Here is a 21485-nt window from a genome sequence, read left to right as displayed (position 1 = left end):
ACCTCACAGATAGGATGACTAAAGGTATGAACAAAAACTATTTTGTGCCTTCAGACTATCAAAAACACAAAATAAAAAACTCCATCCCTCCTTTCCCCATAAAAACAACACAACCATCTTGTTCTAATATACTACCTCTTAGAAAGTATCTCATCTTTAGCACCTTTATATACAAATACACAATCCTCCTGGTATATGAGTTTGACTATAAAGTAATAGAACTGATGTGTTAACAGGTCATTCCTTAGAAGATTATACATGTGGAACTCCCTAGAAACACTCTTAACATCCACTTAAAACCACATAGAAAAATAATAAATATAGTTTGGCTTTGGACCCAATACAACATTAACTCAGTTTAATCACTTAATTCACAAGTCTTGGCTCCATATGAATTTTAGCTGTATGTAAGACCAAATGGTTGGAATTTTACACACCTAAATTATTCAAAAGAATAAGATGCTAACCCTAAAATCATTCTACAAAAGAAATCTAAAACCTTTCTGAACAATAGTAACATCACTGTGATAAAAGCAAAATAATAATTTTTGTCCCTCTAAAGAAGACAGTGCTTACTTGGCTTTTATTTCATTGCTAATAAAAGATCTATTTTAAGGTGGGGGGAGAAAAAAAAACTTGTTCTTCAATCAATCCAATTACCAATTATAGTTTATTGTCATCATTTTACAATTATCATTTCTCTTTATAAAAAGGAGATAGAATATGAAATACTTGGGTATAAAAATAGAGAATATTGGGGTTTTAAGGGTTGGTCTGCCTATACAATAATAAAGGTGCCTAAAAAGTCTCTTAAATCAATGTTGCCAAAAATTAATCACTTAAAATGTAACCAGGTGGGTTCACACTGCTTAAATTAATCCTCTAATAAATCCTTTATGATTATGAAGTCTCCTTTATTTTTAAAAGGGGCTGTGACAAAAATAAACTCAAAATGGATTAAAGGCCTAAATGTAAGGCCAGACACTATAAAACTCTTAGAGGAAAACATAGGCAGAACACTCTGTGACATAAACCACAGCAAGATCCTTTTTGACCCACCTCCTAGAGAAATGGAAATAAAAACAAAAATAAACAAATGGGACCTAACGAAACTTAAAAGCTTTTGCACAGCAAAGGAAACCATAAACAAGATGAAAAGACAACCTTCAGAATGGGAGAAAATATTTGCAAACGAATCAACAGACAAAGGATTAATCTCCAAAATATACAAGCAGCTCATGCAACTCAGTATCAAAAAAAACAAACAACCCAATCCAAAAATGGGCAGAAGACCTAAATAGACATTTCTCCAAAGAAGGTATACAGTTTGCCAACAAACACATGAAAGAATGCTCAGCATCATTAATCATTAGAGAAATGCAAATCAAACTACAATGAGGTATCACCTCACACCGGTCAGAATGGCCATCAACAAAAAATCTACAAACAATAAATGCTGGAGAGGGTGTGGAGAAAAGGGAACCCTCTTGCACTGTTGGTGGGAATGTAAATTGATACAGCCACTATGGAGAACAGTATGGAAGTTCCTTAAAAAACTAAAAATAGAACTACCATACGACCCAGCAATCCCACTACTGGGCATATACCCTGAGAAAACCATAATTCATAAAGAGTCACGTACCACAATGTTCACTGCATCTCTGTTTACAATAGCCAGGACATGGAAGCAACCTGTGTCCATCGACAGATGCATGGATAAAGAAGATGTGGCACATATATACAATGGAATATTACTCAGCCATAAAAAGAAATGAAACTGAGTTATTTGTAGTGAGGTGGATGGACCTAGAGACTGTCATACAGAGTGAAGTAAGTCAGAAAGAGAAAAACAAATACCGTATGCTAACACATATATATGGAATCTAAAAAAAAAAAAAAAAAAGTCATGAAGAACCTAGGGGCAGGATGGAAATAAAGACGCAGACCTACTAGAGAATGGACCTGAGGACAGGGGGAAGGGGAAGGGTAAGCTGGGACAAACTGAGAGAGTGGCACGGACATACATACACTACCAAATGTAAAATCGATAGCCAGTGGGAAGCAGCCGCATAGCACAGAGAGATCAGCTTGGTGCTTTGTGACCACCTAGAGGGGTGGGATAGGGAGGGTGGGAGGGAGGGAGACGAAAGAGGGAGGAGACATGGGGATATATGTATATGTATAGCTGATTCACTTTGTTATAAAGCAGAAACGAACACACCATTGTAAAGCAATTATACTCCAATAAAGACGTTAAAAAAAAAGGGGGTGTGAGTGGGGGATTATTTCCCTATATCTCTGTATCCTAAATTTTTTAAATGGAGACAGTATCACTCTGCATTAGATAATTATTACATTAAAAGTTTCTACACCTTTAATTATGTGAAGCACACTACAAATGCAATATCAGACTCAAAAATCATTACTTATTCTCCCTTTCCCACATAAACCCAAGGCATTCAATGATTTATGAGAATTTTAAACCTCAATTCAGCAAAAGCAATCATTTGGAAAGACTTTAACCACTACCAGCCTTCATTCTCATGAGCCCCAGCAGTGGTGATTACATTTCTGCCTCACCTCACTACTCCCTCATCATCTGACCACAAAACAAAATTTTCGGGACTTCCCTGGTAGCACAGTGGTTAAGAATCCGCCTGCCGATGCAGGGGACACGGGTTCGAGCCCTGGTCCAGGAAGAACCCATATGCCGTGAAGCAACTAAGCCCGTGCACCACAACTACTGAGACTGCGCTCCAGAGCCCGCAAGCCACAACTACTGAGCCTGCGTGCCACAACTACTGAGCCCGCGCACCTAGAGCCCATGCTCCGCAACAAAAGAAGCCCACACACTGCAACGAAGAGTAGCCCCCAGTTGCTGCAACTAGACAAAGCCCACGCACAGCAACAAAGACCAAACGCAGCCAAAAATAAATTAATAAAAAATTATTTTTAAAAAAAATAAGTAAGTTATTTCACCAATCAACAGGAGTTTCTTTAAAGAATTTAGTGGTTGTTGGGCTTCCGTGGTGGCGCAGTGATTAAGAATGCAATGCAGGGGACACAGGTTTGAGCCCAGGTCCAGGAAGATCCCACATGCCACGGAGCAACTAAGCCCGTGCACCACAACTACTGAGCCTGCACTCTAGAGCCCGCGAGCCACAACTACTGAGTCCGTGTGCCACAACTAGTGAAGCCCGTGCGCCTACAGCCCATGCTCCACAACAAGAGAAGCCACCGCAATGAGAAACCTGCGCACCGCAATGAAGAGTAGCCCCTGCTCGCTGCAACTAGAGAAAGCCTGCACGCAGTAACGAAGACCCAACGCAGCCGTAAATAAATCAACAAAATAAACAAATAAATAACTTGTTTTAAAAAAAAAGAATATAGTGGTTGTTAACAAAGTTCTTTAGGATTCATTATTTTTCATAGCTAATACTAATTCTTATCTATATTCAATTTTCCTCCAACGAATTGTATTTTAACAAATTATTTTTGTGAAAGAACTTTTGTGAAAGTCATTTTACCTTAGATGCTCCTAAGACTTTAGAGTACCAAAATAAAGGAATTAGGATTCTCAGGTTCATAACATAAAAATTAATACAAGCCTTCAAATAAATCCTGATTTTTGTATTTATACTATCTCAAAATCTAAAATATCTTTAACTACAAGTTTCCCTAAAATTCAATTCTGTTGAATCTGATTGGTCAAATGGCATTTTCTTTTCAGGTCATCTGAAACACTAAAAGAGTCTAATTCTAACAGTGTAGCACTTAATCACATCCCTTGATGAAAGTTTAACTCAAAAAACTTTTAAAATTGTGTGAACTGCTAAACATTATTCTCCTGACCAAAAAAAAAACCAGTAAATTTTATTAGTATTCATTATTTCTTAAGCTTTTTATTCAAAATGTACTTAATATTTTTTTAAAGGAATATCAAACTCTAAGGTACCTAAATGGAAGCAAAACTCTCTCCCCTCAAAAAAATTTTAAGCCTTTTTACATGAAAGACATGATCAAGATTAATTTACATAAAAGATTTGAGTGGCTAAGATGTGGGAAAACTACGGTATCAGAGACTTACACCTGAATTAAACTGTTAAAATTATCTTACAATTAAAGGTCAAACTTTTAACACTACAAGAACACTTTTTAGAACATTTACTAGAAAAAGAAGCTTGATTCACTCATTTAATAAATACAGGATACAGATTATAACAGGTAGATCAAGTGTAGAAGTGTAATTAAAGGGCTGTACTTATTTTAAGTAACATCATTATAGTTATCTGGATCTGTTTCATCTCACAGATGAAGGAGTATGGTAAAGTTAAAAAAAAAAATCAATAGACTATGATTCACATAATCTTCTACTTAACTCCCAGAAAATGCAAAATTAAAAATTTTAAATACATATTAAAATAGGTAAAGACTCTTTAGAGACTAGTAAATGTACAATGCCTGTTAAAATCTATATAACTGCAAAGATTATTTTCATTAAAGCCTAAGAGTATCCCGAATTTACCTACACACATAAAATCAAAATACTGTCAAAAAGGAATTCCCTTTTACTTCTGGTTTGCAGTTGGCACATCGTTAGCACTTCTACATCAAACACTGGAAAAAAGAGAAGCTAAAGACTCTAAGCTCAAAATTTAAATCTTTTCTGAGTGTGTGTACACCTATCCTATCTACATTAAATTAGTACCACTTACTTTGGTTAAGTGAGTAAAATTGTTTTCTAATACATATCGAAACAGACACAAAGCAAATTTAAGTTGAAAACAACCAGATAGATGAAAAGATTTCTTTAAAAATTAATTTAGATTTTATTACATTTTAGTATACCAATTCAAGTGGAATACTTAATAATTTTAGGAAGGGGAGATTTTATCTTATTTTCAAGTAAAAAATATAATTTTAACCATGTTTTTATTTAAATTTTCAGGACTATAAACATGTATGCACATTCAAGACCTATCAATATTCTTATTGTTTTAGTAATATTAGTTTCTATTACATACTACATATATTTTTGGCATATTTATAGAAAATAAAATTACATACAGAAATTATAAAATAAGCTTAATACAATTTATAAGTATCTCTAGCCAGGTGGCTTTACAATTTAAGAAAATTAGCAATTATCAGCCCTGAATCACATCAAATAATTCATGAAAAAACAATGGAGGAGTTCTCCATTCTCACCTGGCCTGTCCAGTTGATATGTTCCATTCCTCTCGCTGACCAGTACTTCGTGATTTTGATTTGTCTTTGCAAACAGAATCAGGTTGTTTCAAAGTGCGTTTAGCTGGAGGAGACACATGGCTATCACTTAAACTACCATCAACTTCAGCTTTCTGAAAGACAAAGTTTAAAATGTATTTATTATCCTATTAAAATTCACAGAATTCTTAAATTCTTGGATAAAGTACAGTGCTTATTCAACCAATAAACATTTACTGAAGGAATCTCTCTACAAGTGTAGCAAAATGTAATAATCTGTAAATACAGAAACAAAAAAGTTAGAAAGATAAATTTATCCTCAGAAAAGTATGTTTAGTTTGTTTTTATTTTAAAATAGTTTCAAGCCTACAGAATATGTGTAGATACAACTTTTTATGACATGATTCATCATTCCTCTCCTAAATACTCCAGTGTGTAACTCCCAAAATAAGAACACTCTGCTATATTAGCATCATTCAACCCTCCCAATTAGGAAATCATCATTGATATAACACAGAGCCAGTCCATGGACACATTCAAATTTTATCAAATGTCCCAGCAAGGTCTCTCTTTCCTTTCTGGTTCAGGATCCTACCCAGGAACATATATTGTATGTACTTATCAGATCTCCTCTGTCTCCTTCTATCTGGAACAATCCTTTAATCTTTCCCCATTTTCATGCACTTGACTGTAAAGAACATAGGCTTTTTATTTTCCAGGATGACTATCAGTCTGGGTCTATCTGATGTTCCTCGTAACCCAATTCAGGCCATAACATTCATAGAAAGAATATACAGACATGATATTATGCATACTATACCTACCCATCATTAGGTATAACCTTGATCACGTAGTCAAGTTGGTGTCTGCCAGGTTTCTCCACCATAAAGTCACTATTTTTCCCTTTGTATTTGATTAGTTTATGTGAAATCATTCTGATAATTCACAAATATCCTGTTCCTCATCAAACCTCCACCCACTAGCCACAGCATTCATTGACTACTCTTGCCTTTATCCAATACCATCATGGTGGTAATTATCTAATCATATCACTCCTATATGTTTTAGTTGGCATCCTACTTTAAAGAATTTTCCCGGGATTTCCCTGGTGGTCCAGTGGTTAAGAATCTGTCTTGCAATGCAGGGGACACCGGTTCAATCCCTGGTCAGGGAACTAGGATCCCACAGGCCACGGGGCAACTAAGCCCTCACACTCTGAAGCCCACACACCGCAACTAATGAGCCCGCGTGCCACAACTAGAGAGAAGCCTGTACACCGCAACAAAAGATCCTGAGTGCCACAACTAAGACCCGATGCAACCAAAAACTAAATAAAAAGAATTTTCCCTCCCCAACTCTCCTTACTCAATTCATTCATTCATTTATTTATATCAGTATGGATTCATGGATTCTTACTTTATTCTGTGGGTTTTAATCCATTACTCTATTTCTTTGCTCAAATTATACAAGATTTGGCCATCAGGAGCCCTTTCAAAGTGGTTCCAATATTCTTTTGACATGTCCCCATCATTGTGAGTACTTCCTTACTTTCTGGCACAAAAGAAATCTGTAGGCTCATCTTGTACTCTCCCTTCCTGACCCTAGAAATTAAGCTCAGGTTCCTTTTAGTCAAGGATAGTATTCAGAAATCAAGATCTGGGCACTTAGGTGTGCTCAATGTTACTGGGGATTCACTACTATTGAGTCCTCTCAGCAGAGAAAGCTAGGAAATATATTAATTTATATAGATACATAGAAATATAGACATCTATACCTATTTCTTTATCTGTGCATAAACAATAATTTAAAAAATGCGTGTACACCAACGCTTTCAACTAATTCCATACCTTAAGTTTCTTTCTAGACTCTCCCTTTTTATGTTTGTAAGTCCTTTCCAATGAGAAACACAGCTTCCGTTATCTTCAAATACATTTATTCATTTGTTCTTTCAATTAATTAATTTGTTTAATGTAACCAATCTCTCAACCCGAGACCTCCATCCATCACACTTCCGCTAATCCCTCCCTAGCTTCATGTCTTCAAACTAGGGGAGTCACTGTCTCTGAGGAGCAGCTTTCCTCTTCGCCACCCAATTCCTTGGATGCTGGACAGGTGGGGAAAAGAGTGGAGGAAAGGGTTACCTTTTCTTTAGAGAAGATTTAATTCATATGCTAATACTTTATCACTTAAGATTATAGATCAGTATTTCAAAAGCATGTATGATCATTTTCAATATACTACCATTTAAACATTTTTGAGTTATTTCCCTTTATGCTACAAATTTCTTTTAAGAAAAATATATAGGGACTTCCCTGGTGGTGTAGTGGTTAAGAATCCACCTGCCAATGCAGGGGACACGGGTTCGAGCCCTGGTCCAGGAAGATCCCACATTCTGCGGAGCAACTAAGCCCGTGCGCCACAACTACTGAGACTGCGCTCTAGAGCCCACAAGCCACAACTGAGCCCACGCGCCACAACTACTGAAGCCCGCTTGCCTAGAGCCCGGGCTGCACAACAAGAGAAGCCGTCGCAACAAGAAGCCTGCGCACCACAACAAAGAGCAGCCCCCTCTCGCCGCAACTAGAGAAAGCCCGCGTGCAGCAAAAAATACCCAATGCAGCCAAAAATAAATAAATTTATTAAAAAAAAGAAAAAAATATAAAAACTATCCATTCCATAAATGTCATTTCTGTATCATATGTTCCCAAAGCAACACAACTACATTACACAAATAGTCAAAATGTAGCCACTCGCAAACATGAGAAATACTTGCAATATATGTTTAAAGGATCCAAGTATAACCTATAGAATTAATATCCACTTACTAAAATGTTTTTCACAAAAAGACCAATTTTTTATTTTGTGCTGTAATACAATTTACCATGAACTAGTTTTAAAGCCACAAGACCACATTCGTACTAAAAGGCACAAAGGAAAAAACAATCAGAAATTCAAACATCAAACTGTCCATAAGTAAGGATAATAAACATGTTAGTTGTGTAACATACACCTCCGCTTATTAGTTTAAGTTCCCCAGAAAAACTAGCTACTTCCAAACCATCCCACATAGAGGTGGGAAAAACCATTTAAGATGCAATTTAATCATGTAATAGTATTTAACAGTAAACATGCTTAATGTACTTAAGAAATGGATGTTTCTTTTTCTTTTTTACTTTATTTATTTATTTATTTATTTTTGGCTGTGTTGGGTCTCAGTTGCGGTGCACGTGATCTTTCACTGCAGCGCACGGGCTCTTCGTTGAGGCATGCGGGCTTCTCTCTAGTTGTGGCGTGCAGGCTCCAGAGCACGTGGGCTCGGTAGTTGCAGCTCGCGGGCTTAGCTGCCCCATGGCATGTGGGATCTTAGTTCCCCGACCAGGGATCGAACCTGCGTCCCCTGCCTTGGAAGGCAGATTCTTAACCACTGGACCACCAGGGAGGTCACAGAAATGGGTTTTTAAAAATTGTATTATTTCACTTCCTCAGGCCCTTGCCTTCTCCAACCCCACCCTTTAACAGAGTAAACAGAGAAGCTCAGACATAAGTTAACTAACTCTAGCCCAAGGTCATATGGCTAACAAATGACTGACAGAACTTGAGAAAAAAAAAAAAAACCTAGAATTTAGGTCCTTCCATTCCTAATATTGTTCTCTGTCTACTACCTCAGACACTCCACCCTAGAATATTTATAAAATACCAAGGTTAAAGTGTGCCTCAAAGGTCATCTTACTCAACTACTGATCCAAGACTTGATCAGCCTCTACATTTGTCACTTCAAATGTGCTGCACCCCTGACCCATCCAATCAGAAACCATTTTTGACAAGATTCCCCAGATAATTCTTCTACACATTAGTTTGAAAAGCATTACTATATAACATATTCAACAAATAAGTCACTGAGGAAGCACTGTCATATGTTCTAAGCTAAGACATATTTGTGACTAAAGAAACTGATACCTGTAAACTACTTTACCAATTTAGATAGTCCAAGCCAGCATTACTCCTAATCAAATCCCACCACACATCCTTCAAGACCCATCTGTCCCTCAAAAATCTTACCTGAAGAATCTAACCTAAATTGACCTTTTTCCCTCTGTAGCTGCAACTCTACATTTTGGCACTTAATTATATTCAATTTAGCATTATGTATTTACCATCTTTAAAGTGTCACATCCAAGTCTTAACATTCGAGCAACATTTGAAGTTCTTTAATTATAAAAAATACTCTACTTCTTTTTAATTCCACACAATACCAAGAAAAAAAAGGCAAGACTTTCCCAAGTTTGTTCTGTAAATTAATAGAAATCATTAGGAGAAACAAAGGAAGGCTCATGGACAAATAAATTTGAGAAACAATGAGGTCCAAGGTTTTTTGCTTCAGGACTTGTAATAGTCTTTAATATGTTAATATGCAGGGATTTCCCTGGCAGTCCAGTGGTTAAGACTCCAGGCTTCCAATGCAAGGGGCTTGGGTTCAATCCCTGGTCAGGGAACTAAGATCCCACATGCTGCGAGGTGCCGCCAAAAAAAAAAAAGTTAATATGCAGTATAGCTCTAAGTATGGAAGACAGTATATAACATTTCACAAGCTTATTGGATCAAGCTCTTTTTTCATGGAGCATCTGTAGGTATTGAAGTTTCACAAACACACTCTGAGAATAAGTACTATGTACCTACTGAATTAAAGACAAAATAGTAAAATATTTGAAGTCTAGCCATTTTTTAAATAATGTGAGTTATTATATAACTCTTTGAATATCCATTTAAATGAGTTTGTGTTTATTTATTACTCATTCTCTCATGTTCTACTGGCTTTTTACAGTTGCATTCAGGAGTGTCTCTCAAAGTGTTGTCCACATACTAACTGAATCATAAAGCACCTGACTTCTCATTAAACAAACATAACCTGCTAAACTAGAGCTCTGGAGGTGGGATATTTTAAATGAGGGCCTCTGAATGATTCTTAGTACACGAAAGTCTGAGGACCTCTGGCATATAAAACAGTTCAAGTATAATATGACGCACATCATCCTAACTGCTGCACTGCACTACTGTACCACTCTTACAATGAAAGGGTTTCAATCGTGACTTGGCTCAGTGACAGAGACCTCAGAATAAATAGCATTACAAAAGACTCCTTCCCTCCAAAGAAATATAGGGATTTAAATAAAGCAAATAACCAAAATGTAAATTCTACAAAATAATTACTTCAACACCATTTAATTAACTTCAAGCTTCGGGAAAGTTTTTACCTACAAACCTGATACTAACAGTTCACCTTTAATAGGATGATCATAATGCTCAACTTTAACTTCTTCAAAGCATTTTACTAGTTAATTATAACCTAACCCTTTAAGGGAAGGCGTTGCCAGTTTCAGGACAAAAATATTTAAGAGAGATTATGCAACCTACCCACAGTCATTTAGCAATATGTGTCAGAGTGATTACAATCCACAGGCAGGAAAGGCATCTCAAACTCAGGGAATAATTTCATTTAACAAACATTTGTTGAGGACCTACTGGGTACATAAGACATGGGGGTTGGGGGGGGGATGGTAAAAAAAGATTAAGACCTACTTACAACCCAATACACAATCTGTTGAGTTCACAAACAGTCACAGTAATGATATACGGCATATTATAGTAAGTACTATAATAGAAATACACAATTCTCTGAAAGCAAAAAATGATAATTGCTAACAGAGATGAAGGAAGACATCATAAATCACATGGACTTTATTTTGTAACAGTAATGTAACACATAGAATGGTCAGAGGAACATGATTCAAGGATGAGATAACTTCCAAGAGAAGTATAAGAGTAATAGTGTCAAATCCTACAGAAAGTAAAAGTACAATGAAAAGTTAAGTCATCCCCACCTAACTGACTTTTTCTCTTAAACTCTAACCTTCTAAAATCAGGCAGAAAATTTTTCCAATTTACAGAAATGATTTTCTCCTTGAGTCTTAAGAGTTTCTTAAACCATACTCATCAGCTACCACAAATACTGAACACTATTGTACCATAAATCTTGTAAAAATAGGTAAAAGAAGTTGAAAATAATAAAACAGAGAAGAATTTACGCTGCCCTGGTTTTCAGGGAAGGCTTCCTGACCAGATCACAATTTGTCAGAAATCCAGAACCTGTACTTTAATGTAAAGACAAAAAGAATGTACCCAAGTACAGCATTAAAAAATGAAAAATTCAAGGAAATAAATGAATTAGCAGACCAATAGATTAATTCAAGTCTTGATGATGGCCTCATATAGAATTGTAAAAGTAGAAAATAAGAAATTGATTACAGAAAGCTGAATAACTAAAATATTAGTAATACCAGTATTCAAAATAAAGACTGGGCAGGTGTAAAAAGTGGTTTTTGTGTTTTAGGAGCTATGGAGGAAGGTGAGGGGACGGGAGGCATATGTTGATGGGAGAAATGTAACAGTGAATTCCAATTTTGAAAATAAGGTTTAGAATTCTAGCCAGAAATCTAGGGAGATGTCTATCAGACTGTCGGAAATGCAGTTCTGCGATAGAGTGATGTGAGGACTAGAGATAGATATGAAATTGTAATAAAAGCGTCACAAGTAATAATATATAGAATAAAAAACAAGAGGGCAAAAGTCAAAACCTTTAAAAAATGCCTACATTAAAGGGATAAGCAGGCTTCCCTGGTGGCGCAGTGGTTGAGAATCTGCCTGCCAATGCAGGGGACACGGGTTCGAGCCCTGGTCTGGGAAGATTCCACGTGCCACGGAGCAACTAAGCCTGTGAGCCACAACTACTGAGCCTGCGCGTCTGGAGCCTGTGCTCCGCAACAAGAGAGGCCGCGATAGTGAGAGGCCCGCGCACCGCGATGAAGAGTGGTCCCCACTTGCCCCAACTAGAGAAAGCCCTTGCACAGAAACGAAGACCCAACACAGCCAAAACTAAATTAATTAATTAATTTTTTTTTTTTTTTAAAAAAAGGGATAAGCAGAAAGGATCTCATATAAACTAAAGAAAAATACAGTGTCTCACTCAAACAGGGGGAGTGGAAGTTGGTTCCAAAAAGACTAAACAATGGGGCTTCCCTGGTGGTGCAGTGGTTAAGAATCCGCCTGCCAATGCAAGGGACACAGGTTCGAGCCCTGGTCCGGGAAGACCCCACATTCCACGGAGCAGCTAGGCCTGTGTGCCACAACTACTGAGCCCACGTGCTGCAACTACTGAAGCCCATGCGCCCTAGAGCCTGTGCTGTGCAACAAGAGAAGCCACCGCAATGAGAAACCCGCACACCGCAAGAAAGAGTAGACCCCGCTCACAGCAACTACAGAAAGCCCGGAAGACCCAACACAGCCAAAAGTGAATAAATTAAATTAATTAATTAAATTAAAAAAACAAAAAGACTAAACAGGATGAAAGCTGATAAACATGTGGATTGGTAATTAGGAGGTCACTGTAACTTCTTTTTTTTTTTAATTAATAGACTTTAACTTCTTTTTTTTAAAGTATTTATTTATTTATTTATTTATTTATTTACGGCTGTGTTGGGTCTTCGTTTCTGTGGGAGGGCTTTCTCTAGTTGTGGCAAGCGGGGGCCACTCCTCATCGCGGTGCGCGGGCCTCTCACTATCGCGGCCTCTCTTGCTGTGGAGCACAGGCTCCAGACGCGCAGGCTCAGTAATTGTGGCTCACGGGCCCAGCTGCTCCGCGGCACGTGGGATCTTCCCAGACCAGGGCTCGAACCCGTGTCCCTTGCATTGGCAGGCAGACTCTCAACCACTGCGCCACCAGTGAAGCCCAACACTGTAACTTCTGATAGGGCAATTTCTGCAAAATGCTGAGATGGAAATCACTAAGTGAAGAACCCAGTGAGCGGTAAGAATGTACAGCTGATAAACTACAGAGCTACTCTTATGTGTCAGAATTAAGAAGAATAAGATAATAGGCTTAAAGAGGTTACAAAGTCAAAGAAGGCAGTGAAGGATTTTCTTTTTTAAAAAGAAGACCTGGATTCTTGTAAACAGAAGAAAAGGAACCACAGAAGAGAATAAAATACAATAAAATTTTAAAGAGGGTAATTCCCTGGCGGTCCATGGGTTAGAACTTGGCGCTCTCAATGCCGGGTTTGATCCCTGGTTGGGGAACTAAGATCCTACAAGCTACACAGCAAGGCCAAAAAAAAAAAAAAAGAGCAAGATAACTGATGAGAAAAAGATCCTCAAGAGACAATAAAAAACAGAATAGGAACTGCCAACAGGTTAGATCAGAAAGTATATGGGTGCAATCAATATTTTCCAATTTCCTTTATAAGACAGGCTTTTTTTCTACCTTTCTTAAAAATAGGTACTCCTGTTTTCATGAGAGAGCTTAGAAGTTCAATTTCTTTTTCTTTCATTTGTAAAAAGAATTCACAGAGGCAGCAGTTACCATGACTTCAGGAAACAAAACTCACACTGCTGTTTATTTTCTTAGAGCCAGTACTATTCTACAAAGTCCTAAAACTTCAGGCACACAAAATGTCCCAAAATTTCCTCAAATATCCCAAGAGCAATGGCTTACTAGTTTAATATTTCTAAACAATCATCATGAAAGAAAACAGAAAGGGAAAAAAATATATAGAAGTGAGCTGAGGAGTTGTAAAAAGATTAAAATAGCCTATTGTAGTTTAAACTGCATTTTTCTTCCTGGAAGATAGTTCTTTCACCTGAAAATATTATATTACTTAAAATGACAAAGAGGGACTTCCCCGTGGCGCAGTGGTTAAGAATCCTCCTGGCAATGCAAGGGACATGGGTTCGAGCCCTGGTCAGGGAAGATCCCACATGCCACGGAGCAGCTAGGCCCGTGCACCACAACTACTGAGCTCACGTGCCGCAACTAATGAAGCCCGTGCGCCCTAGAGCCCGTGCTCCACAACAAGAGAAGTCACAGCAATGAGAAGCCTGTGCACCACAACAAAGAGTAGCCCCCACTCGCCGCAACTAGAGAAAGCCCGCGTGCAGCAACGAAGACCCAAAGCAGCCAAAAATAAATAATAAAAAAAAAAATTTTTTAATGCCAAAGAGACAATGGGCATACTGAAAAATGCCACAGACTTAAAAGTTAGACAGAACCAGTCTTATATTGCAGCACTACCATTGTAATTCAAAAGCTACTATTTACCTCATAAGATTGTTAGAACCAGGTGAAGAAGTATAAGTAACAAATATTACACCTGCAGCCTGACAGTGGATAAAGTCTCAAGTAAGGATACTTGTTTGGCTTTGTAGTATTAACATAATTTCATAAGCTTATTAATTATCTTCAGGGATCCATTCCTTCCACAAACAAAATTTATTAACACCTGTTACTGTGTTAGATACTAAACATACTTGATGATTAAACACTCTGCCCTTCAAGAAACTTAAATCTTAACTCCTTAAATCGGCCAGTAAAAGGTATATAAAAACTTAACAGTGCTGAGAGTATTGGGGAGTGGGGTGCATATTGATTTAGCCTATTTATAGAACAATTTGGCAAAACCTATAAAAATTTAAAGTACAGTATACCTTTGACTCAGTATTTATTTCCACTTTGCCTAGAAGAGAAAGGTCATTTTATGTGACACTATTTATAATATTAAAAACATGGAGACAATGTAACTGTGTACCAATAGGGAAAAGTTAAAGTGATGGTGTAATGATACAACAAAATGTTAAAAAGCCAGCAAGAAGGACAGATATGAAAGAATGTACATGATACATAGTTAAGTAGAAAAATTAACTATCATAAATAGTATATAAGGTATGATTCTATTTCTGTTAAAAGTATAAACATATAGGGAATTCCCTGGCAGTCCAGTGGTTAGGGCTCCGTGCTTCCACTGCAGGGGCCAAGGGTTCGATCCCTGGTCGGGGAACTAAGATCCTGAAAGTTGAGTGGTGCAGTCAAAAAAGATAATAGGGGCTTCCCTGGTGGCGCAGTGGTTGAGAATCTGCCTGCCAATGCAGGGGACACGGGTTCAAGCCCTGGTCTGGGAAGATCCCACATGCTGCGGAGCAACTAGGCCCGTGAGCCACAACTACTGAGCCTGCGCGTCTGGAGCCTGTGCTCCGCAACAAGAGGGGCCGCGATAGTGAGAGGCCCGCGCACCGCGATGAAGAGTGGTCCCCGCTCGCCGCGACTAGAGAAAGCCCTCGCACAGAAACGAAGACCCAACACAGCCAAAAATAAATAAATAAATAAAATTAAAAAAAAAAAAATCAAACAAATTTACCTATAAAGTTACTTAAAATATGTATTTTGATTCTCTCAACTAAGATGTGGATTCAAAAAGCTCAAAAAACACAAAAAGCTAGTGACAAGCCAAAAGTACCAACAAACAGGCCTAAAAGAGGTAGAAAAAGAGTTGAAATATTTTCAGACTGCTTTCCAATTCTGTGGCTACAGTATTAGTTTGCTGAGAGTGACTCTTAGGTGTGGCAAATAAATGCTAATTACTGACGTTTAGATTAACCTAAAAGAGGTTAAGTTTTATACATGTTAAACAAAAACGCGAAGTATCAATATATAGCAGTAATATTATACAACTAACTACAGAGCACAAGTCAACTTGACATTAAAGAAGTACAGGCGCAAAAAAATCATTCCAATAACCTACAGAATGTATCATGTGTGTATTTCCCCACCCTATTTTCCCTTTTGGGGGAAAAGCAAAGCTATGACAGATCGCGGTCCTAAAGCTTTTTAGAGCAAATAAAATGTCTCTAGACACAGTGGGTGAAATAGCCTAAAAAGAGTCAGGGCCGAGGGGGGGTGTGGAAATCAGCATCAACTGTAAAGTGAAGAGTATCACACAAAAATTGAAAAAGGGGAACCTCTTCAATTTATATCGTATCAAGAGGAATACATTTCTTCCTACAAAAATAAGTCTCCTAAAGCAACGGCATGAGCAACCCCATTTTCCACCAAGTAAGTCTTTGCAGATGACAGCAAATTTCTAAGACACCACAGACCCAGAGGGTGCCTTTAAGTACACCAGAAAGGGTGAAACAGGAGGGCTAAATTCTTGTAACATAAAACAAACTTGAAAGGAAGAGCTTACCAAACTCAAATCAACCCATTTCAGAAATATGCAACAAGGAAATATACAGCCGGCTTCATAAATATACATCAACTTAAATTCAGAATTGTAACTTATCTTCTTCTAAAGGACCAATCACAACATAGGATTAGTAAATTTCTCGGAGAAAGGAATTAGATCATTCCATCATCTACTAGCGTCAGAACACAAACCTTCTTAAAACTGAAAAACAAATGTTTCAAAGTAAATTTCCACTGGCCTGTTGTTCATGGTCTTTCAATACATTTTAAAAAGATCTTTGAAACAAAGTTTCATTAGTATCCTTCTAGAAAGAGCTCTAATATCTTTCATTCTTCTAGCAATTGAAAAGCTACCGCATGTTCATTTCTACATTAGATTATTGATTCCTTGCCTTTTAACATCTCCATAACAGCTGCTTGACAAATTACCTCACCTTATTCCTCAGGGGGTAAGGACAGCATAATATCCATGAATTCAAAAATGGGACCACAAAATGATCAGTGACAGATGAGCTAATTGATTCACATAAACGAGACACTGCTGTAAGCCTGCTAGGCATTCATAGCATTATACAACTAAATGCTTACACTCTAAATATTTTATTTGTCCTTAAGGATACAGGACAAACCTTTCTTAAATTACTTTTATTTTAAAATATATGTTAGCTTCAGGAAGTCAGTAAGCTTGTACATGTTTGCAATAATTTCTACAGAAAGTCTAGTTTTCAGAATAATTATTCTGAATAGTTTGCACAACTTTCAGATTTAGCTTTCTTATTTCAACCTAAGAGAGCTATAAGCTCCAAGGTAAGTCTACTCATAAAGCAATTTTTAAAATATTTTCCAGATTTTTAGCAAAATAAAGGCCAATTATATTTTCAAAGATACAACACATTTCAGAGAAGTACAGTAAAATGTCTCTTGTATTTGCCTTGGTTCATTCTGATTAGTGTCAGAACAGTATGAGATACAGAGAAAAAAATACACGCAAACATAATCTTGTAGACCCCTACAGAAAATGAAATATTGCTTTCCTCCCCTAAGAATAACAAAATGGTGTGGATTTAAAGGAGTATGTTAAATGAACAATTTCCAGTCAAATTATTCTTAGAAAATTAGCCTCTCTCTAGACAGAAGCAACACTCTCTTTTCTGAATTCATAACCCATCTCGTAACACAACCTTATCAATTCCTTTAAAGTGATAAAACATACGTGCTAGCTTAGAGCCTTACCCTGTAATAAATTTCAAGATCTACCACTTTAAAAAAAAAAAAATACTAAATCATCACCGGTCTTCTTCAAATGTCACTTTTCGCAGTAGTGGGACGATGGTGTTAAGTCACCTTTTATAAACTATTCCCAAAGCAAAAATGGAGACATCCAAGACACCAAACAATTTGGAGATGATAGTGCCTACTATCAATAATATTCGACACGTTTCTTTCGACGTGCCGCTTTTGTGACCTGAAGGCTCTACTAGAAAGCTCTACCGAGTCCCTGCTAGAATCCTGGTTATCTGACTGGCTGATTCTCCAGCTAAACATCACTTTTGATCGCTCCTGCCTGGAGAGGCGATAGTGTTGATTTTGTTTTTAAAGTTGGTGTCAGAGCAGCTCCAAACTTTTTTCACCATCCCTGCCTGGCTGCCAACTGGAGCTCTCCGTTCACTTCCTCACAAACTTGAACCACCCCCAAACAGTTTGAGTGGAGTTAGACACCGGCAGGAGCTCACACACTTACAGGAAGGGTTTGACACCGCATAAAACTTTCACTTCTCCTCTCCAACCCTTCCACCCGGGAACTCTGGCCCTTCGCTCTTGCTCCCCTAGAATTCCCCTCTCAGGCAGGACAAGGACACGGAAAGCAGGCTGTTCTAATGTCCCCGAAAAGACACCCCCCCCCCCATAGCCCTCTCCCCTGGACTCAAGTCCTGTTCTTTACACAAAAGAGCGGGGCCAGCAAAGCTGTCGTGGCCCTACCTAGCCGGCTGCCATCCTCCAACACACCCGCAGACCCGGTCTCCGGCCGCCCGAGCGGTCTCCACTGGAGGCTTGTTGCCCCAACCCGGCCAGACAAAGCCCCAGCGGCCGGGCCGACTCGCAAGCCTCCGGACTCGGGCTGCCGCGCTCTTACCCGGGCCTCATCCAGAGCGACGCCGGCGCCGCCGCTTCCCCCGGCCTTGGCGGCGGGGCAGCTGGCAGCGCGGGTCTTGGAGGAGCGGGTCCGAGAGGAGATGAAATGGCTGCTGCCTCCGGTCGCCCCAGGCTCTACTCCGGCCCCAGGCCCAGGCCCGGGCCCAGGCGACTTAGATCCGAGAAGGCGCAGAGAGCTCTTCCGGGTGTTCACCATGGTCCAGCCAGGAGGACGGGGTCCACGCCGCGCTCGCGGCGCCTGCCGCGCCGGGGAGAGCCGAGGAAGGCCGGCCCGCCGGCCGGGCAGTCAGGGCTAGTGGAGCCGGGCCGGGAAAGACAAGACGACCCGGACTCTGCGCAGCGCAGACGAGGACAGGCGAGGGTAGGGCAGAGGAAGGGAAGTCGGCGTGCGAAGGCAGGTAGCGGGAGACGGGAGCGATGCTCCAGGCCGAGAGCTCAGACCCTCCGCCGGCTTCGACCTACTCAGCGGGAGCCGAGCGGAGCCGCCATTTCTGCCCCTTTCTCTCCCGTTCTCGCTCTCGAGCTCCGTGCGTCAGGGCTCCAGCGCCGCAGGGCCGACGAGACCTCTTCCGACTTGGCCGCTGCGGGGCGCTGCAAGGCCGGCCAGCCCTTCCCTTGCCGGCTCTCCCTCCTCTTCCCCCGCCCCTCCAGTAGGCCCCGCCCAACGGCGCGCCGTCAGCTCTCGGCGGCCACGGAAGGGACGCTCTGGGCTGTTTCAGCTCTATGGTTTCCAGGTCTGGCTGCCTCCTAGAAGTGGGGGGACGGGAAAAACCAGAATGCGCGCGGTACTAGCTAGCGAGCTGGAGTCGGTCGTGGAGTATTCGTAGCCTGCCAGGCCTGACTACCCCCGCACCCCCAGCATCATCCCAGGTGGCCTCGATGGAGCGAGGAACGACCCGAAAAGGCAGGGGATGGAGGGGGACCGGTGAAGACGAGGGCGCGGTGACCTGAGTTGGAATCCCAGGGATACCCAAGGCAAGACACTGAACTTGAGTTGTACTTTTAACGGCTGTAAAAATGTGAATGATAACTGAGATAAAATATATCTGTGCCGTATCTGGCACACGATAAGCTTAAGAAAGAGCAAACGCTAGAACCCTGCCTCTTTAAACAAAGCAAGGCACTGCCGATTTCTATAACCTTAGCCAGACCTAAGGCGTAGTCACGAAGAGTGAATTCTTCGTACTAAAGCCTCCTTTTAGCACTGCTGCCCCGCCCGCGCAAGCATTAAGAATACAAAAAGCTGAATACAAAGATATAAAATGTGTGATTTAACTTTCAAAGAAAAAGATTAAGGGACGCAATTAATATGAAAAGCTATGATGTAAGTAGAATTATGTTCATTTCCAAAAATTGCCTAAGAAAAGTTGATCCGACTCAAGAAAAGTCCTGTAAAAATAAACAAGCTGCATCAAAATTAGAAATTCCAGCCATCCAAGCTCCCAGTTGGTCAACAAAACTGCATAATGCAATGGGAATGGAAATAGTTTTTCTCTTGGGGAATCAGAATAGATTCCAGGAAAGCAGACAAGTCCCTCTTACACTAATTTGCATACCACACCCTCCCCAGAACACTTCACCCACAATTTAAAACCGGCCTCTTTGGGTGTGGAGACCTCATAATGGAAGACCTGAGTTTTCCTGTGTCAATTACCTATGAGATCATTGAACAGGATAAACAATTTCATTTCCTGCAGAAAGAGGCTGGCTTTAAATAATACTTGAAGTGTCCTGAAGAGGTGTATGGTATGCAAATTAGCACACAAAGGACTTGTGTGCTTTCTTCCTTTGTTTCTGTGTTTGTATTTGTAGTCCTAAATTGAGAAAGCCAGATTGTTATTCAGGTTATGATAACCTATACCATTTACTAACACCAAATGTTTATTCTAACCCCAATTGCTGTTAGATTCTCTGTCAGGCCAGGAAATGGAGATTTTTTGAAAACAACATAGTTCTGGCCCTCAAAGAGGTCACAGACAAGGAGGGAATGGAGACAGGCAAGGAACCAGTAAGCTGCAGAACAATGTGATTAGAAAGAATAAGCCAGAGGGACTTCCCTGGCGGTCCAGTGGCTAAGACTCCCAGCCCCCAATGCAGGGGGCACAGGTTCAATCCCTGGTTGGGGAACTAATATTCACACATGCTGTGCCAGCCAAACAAAAGAAAGAAAGAAAGAGAGGGAAGGAGGAAGGAAGGAAGGAAAGAAAGAATGAGGCAGAGACCTCTAATTCAAGCAGGGAGCTTCTGAGAGGTGATGACTCCTGAGATGCATCTTGAACCACGAAATGGAGAAAGGAAACATGGACAAAAGGAAGGAAAGCTTGAAAAAGATACAAAAGAGTTGCTTGTTTTACACAGTATGACCTGAAGAAAATAACTGAAAAAATCAATTAAAATCGTTTTTAAACTTTACTTAAAACTATATGAGGGGGCTTCCCTGGTGGCGCAGTGGTTGAGAGTCTGCCTGCCGGTGCAGTGGACGCGGGTGCGAGCTGTGGTCTGGGAGGATCCCACATGCCGCGGAGCAACTGGGGCCGTGAGCCACAACTACTGAGCCTGCGCGTCTGGAGCCTGCGCTCCGCAACAAAGAGAGGCCTCGATAGTGAGAGGCCCGCGCACCGCGATGAAGAGTGGCCCCCGCTCGCCGGAACTAGAGAAAGCCCTCTCACAGAAACGAAGACCCAACACAGATAAAAATAAATAAATAAATAAATAGATAGATAGATAGTTTAAAAAAAAAAAAAAAAAAAACTATATGAGGGCTTCCCTGGTGGTGCAGTGGTTAAGAATCCGCCTACAATGCAGGGGACATGGGTTCGAACCCTGGTCCGAGAAGAACCCACATGCCGCAGAGCAGCTAAGCCCATGAGCCACAGCTACTGAGCCTGTGTGCCACAACTACTGAAGCCCGTGCACCTAGAGCTCTTGCTCCACAACAAGAGAAGCAACCCCAGTGAGAAGCCCATGCACTGCAACGAAGAGTAGCCCCTGCTCACCGCAACTAGAGAAAGCCCACGCACAGCCAGGAAGGCCCAAC

The 21485-nt window shown here is 40.0% G+C and overlaps 1 protein-coding gene across 2 annotated transcripts in view; it reads right to left on the bottom strand.

Moving 5' to 3' along the window:
- ATAD2B (ATPase family AAA domain containing 2B) overlaps positions 1–18983 on the bottom strand; it is a 154043-nt gene extending 135060 nt beyond the window's left edge. For both annotated transcript variants that reach the window (XM_007183456.3, XM_007183457.3), the window contains exons 1-2: positions 18429–18983; positions 5209–5360 (exon numbers count right to left, since the gene is read on the bottom strand). In XM_007183456.3, coding sequence (XP_007183518.2) covers positions 5209–5360; positions 18429–18644 — 368 coding nt within the window. In that variant the 5' untranslated portion in view covers positions 18645–18983. The remainder of the gene's footprint in view (positions 1–5208; positions 5361–18428) is intronic.
- Positions 18984–21485: the final 2502 nt, after the last annotated feature.

The sequence above is a fragment of the Balaenoptera acutorostrata genome, chromosome 12 (genome assembly GCF_949987535.1).
Source record: "Balaenoptera acutorostrata chromosome 12, mBalAcu1.1, whole genome shotgun sequence".
NCBI classification, from domain to species: domain Eukaryota; kingdom Metazoa; phylum Chordata; class Mammalia; order Artiodactyla; family Balaenopteridae; genus Balaenoptera; species Balaenoptera acutorostrata.
Note: the sequence above shows the minus strand (reverse complement) of the source record. Positions and strands in the feature narration are given on the sequence as shown.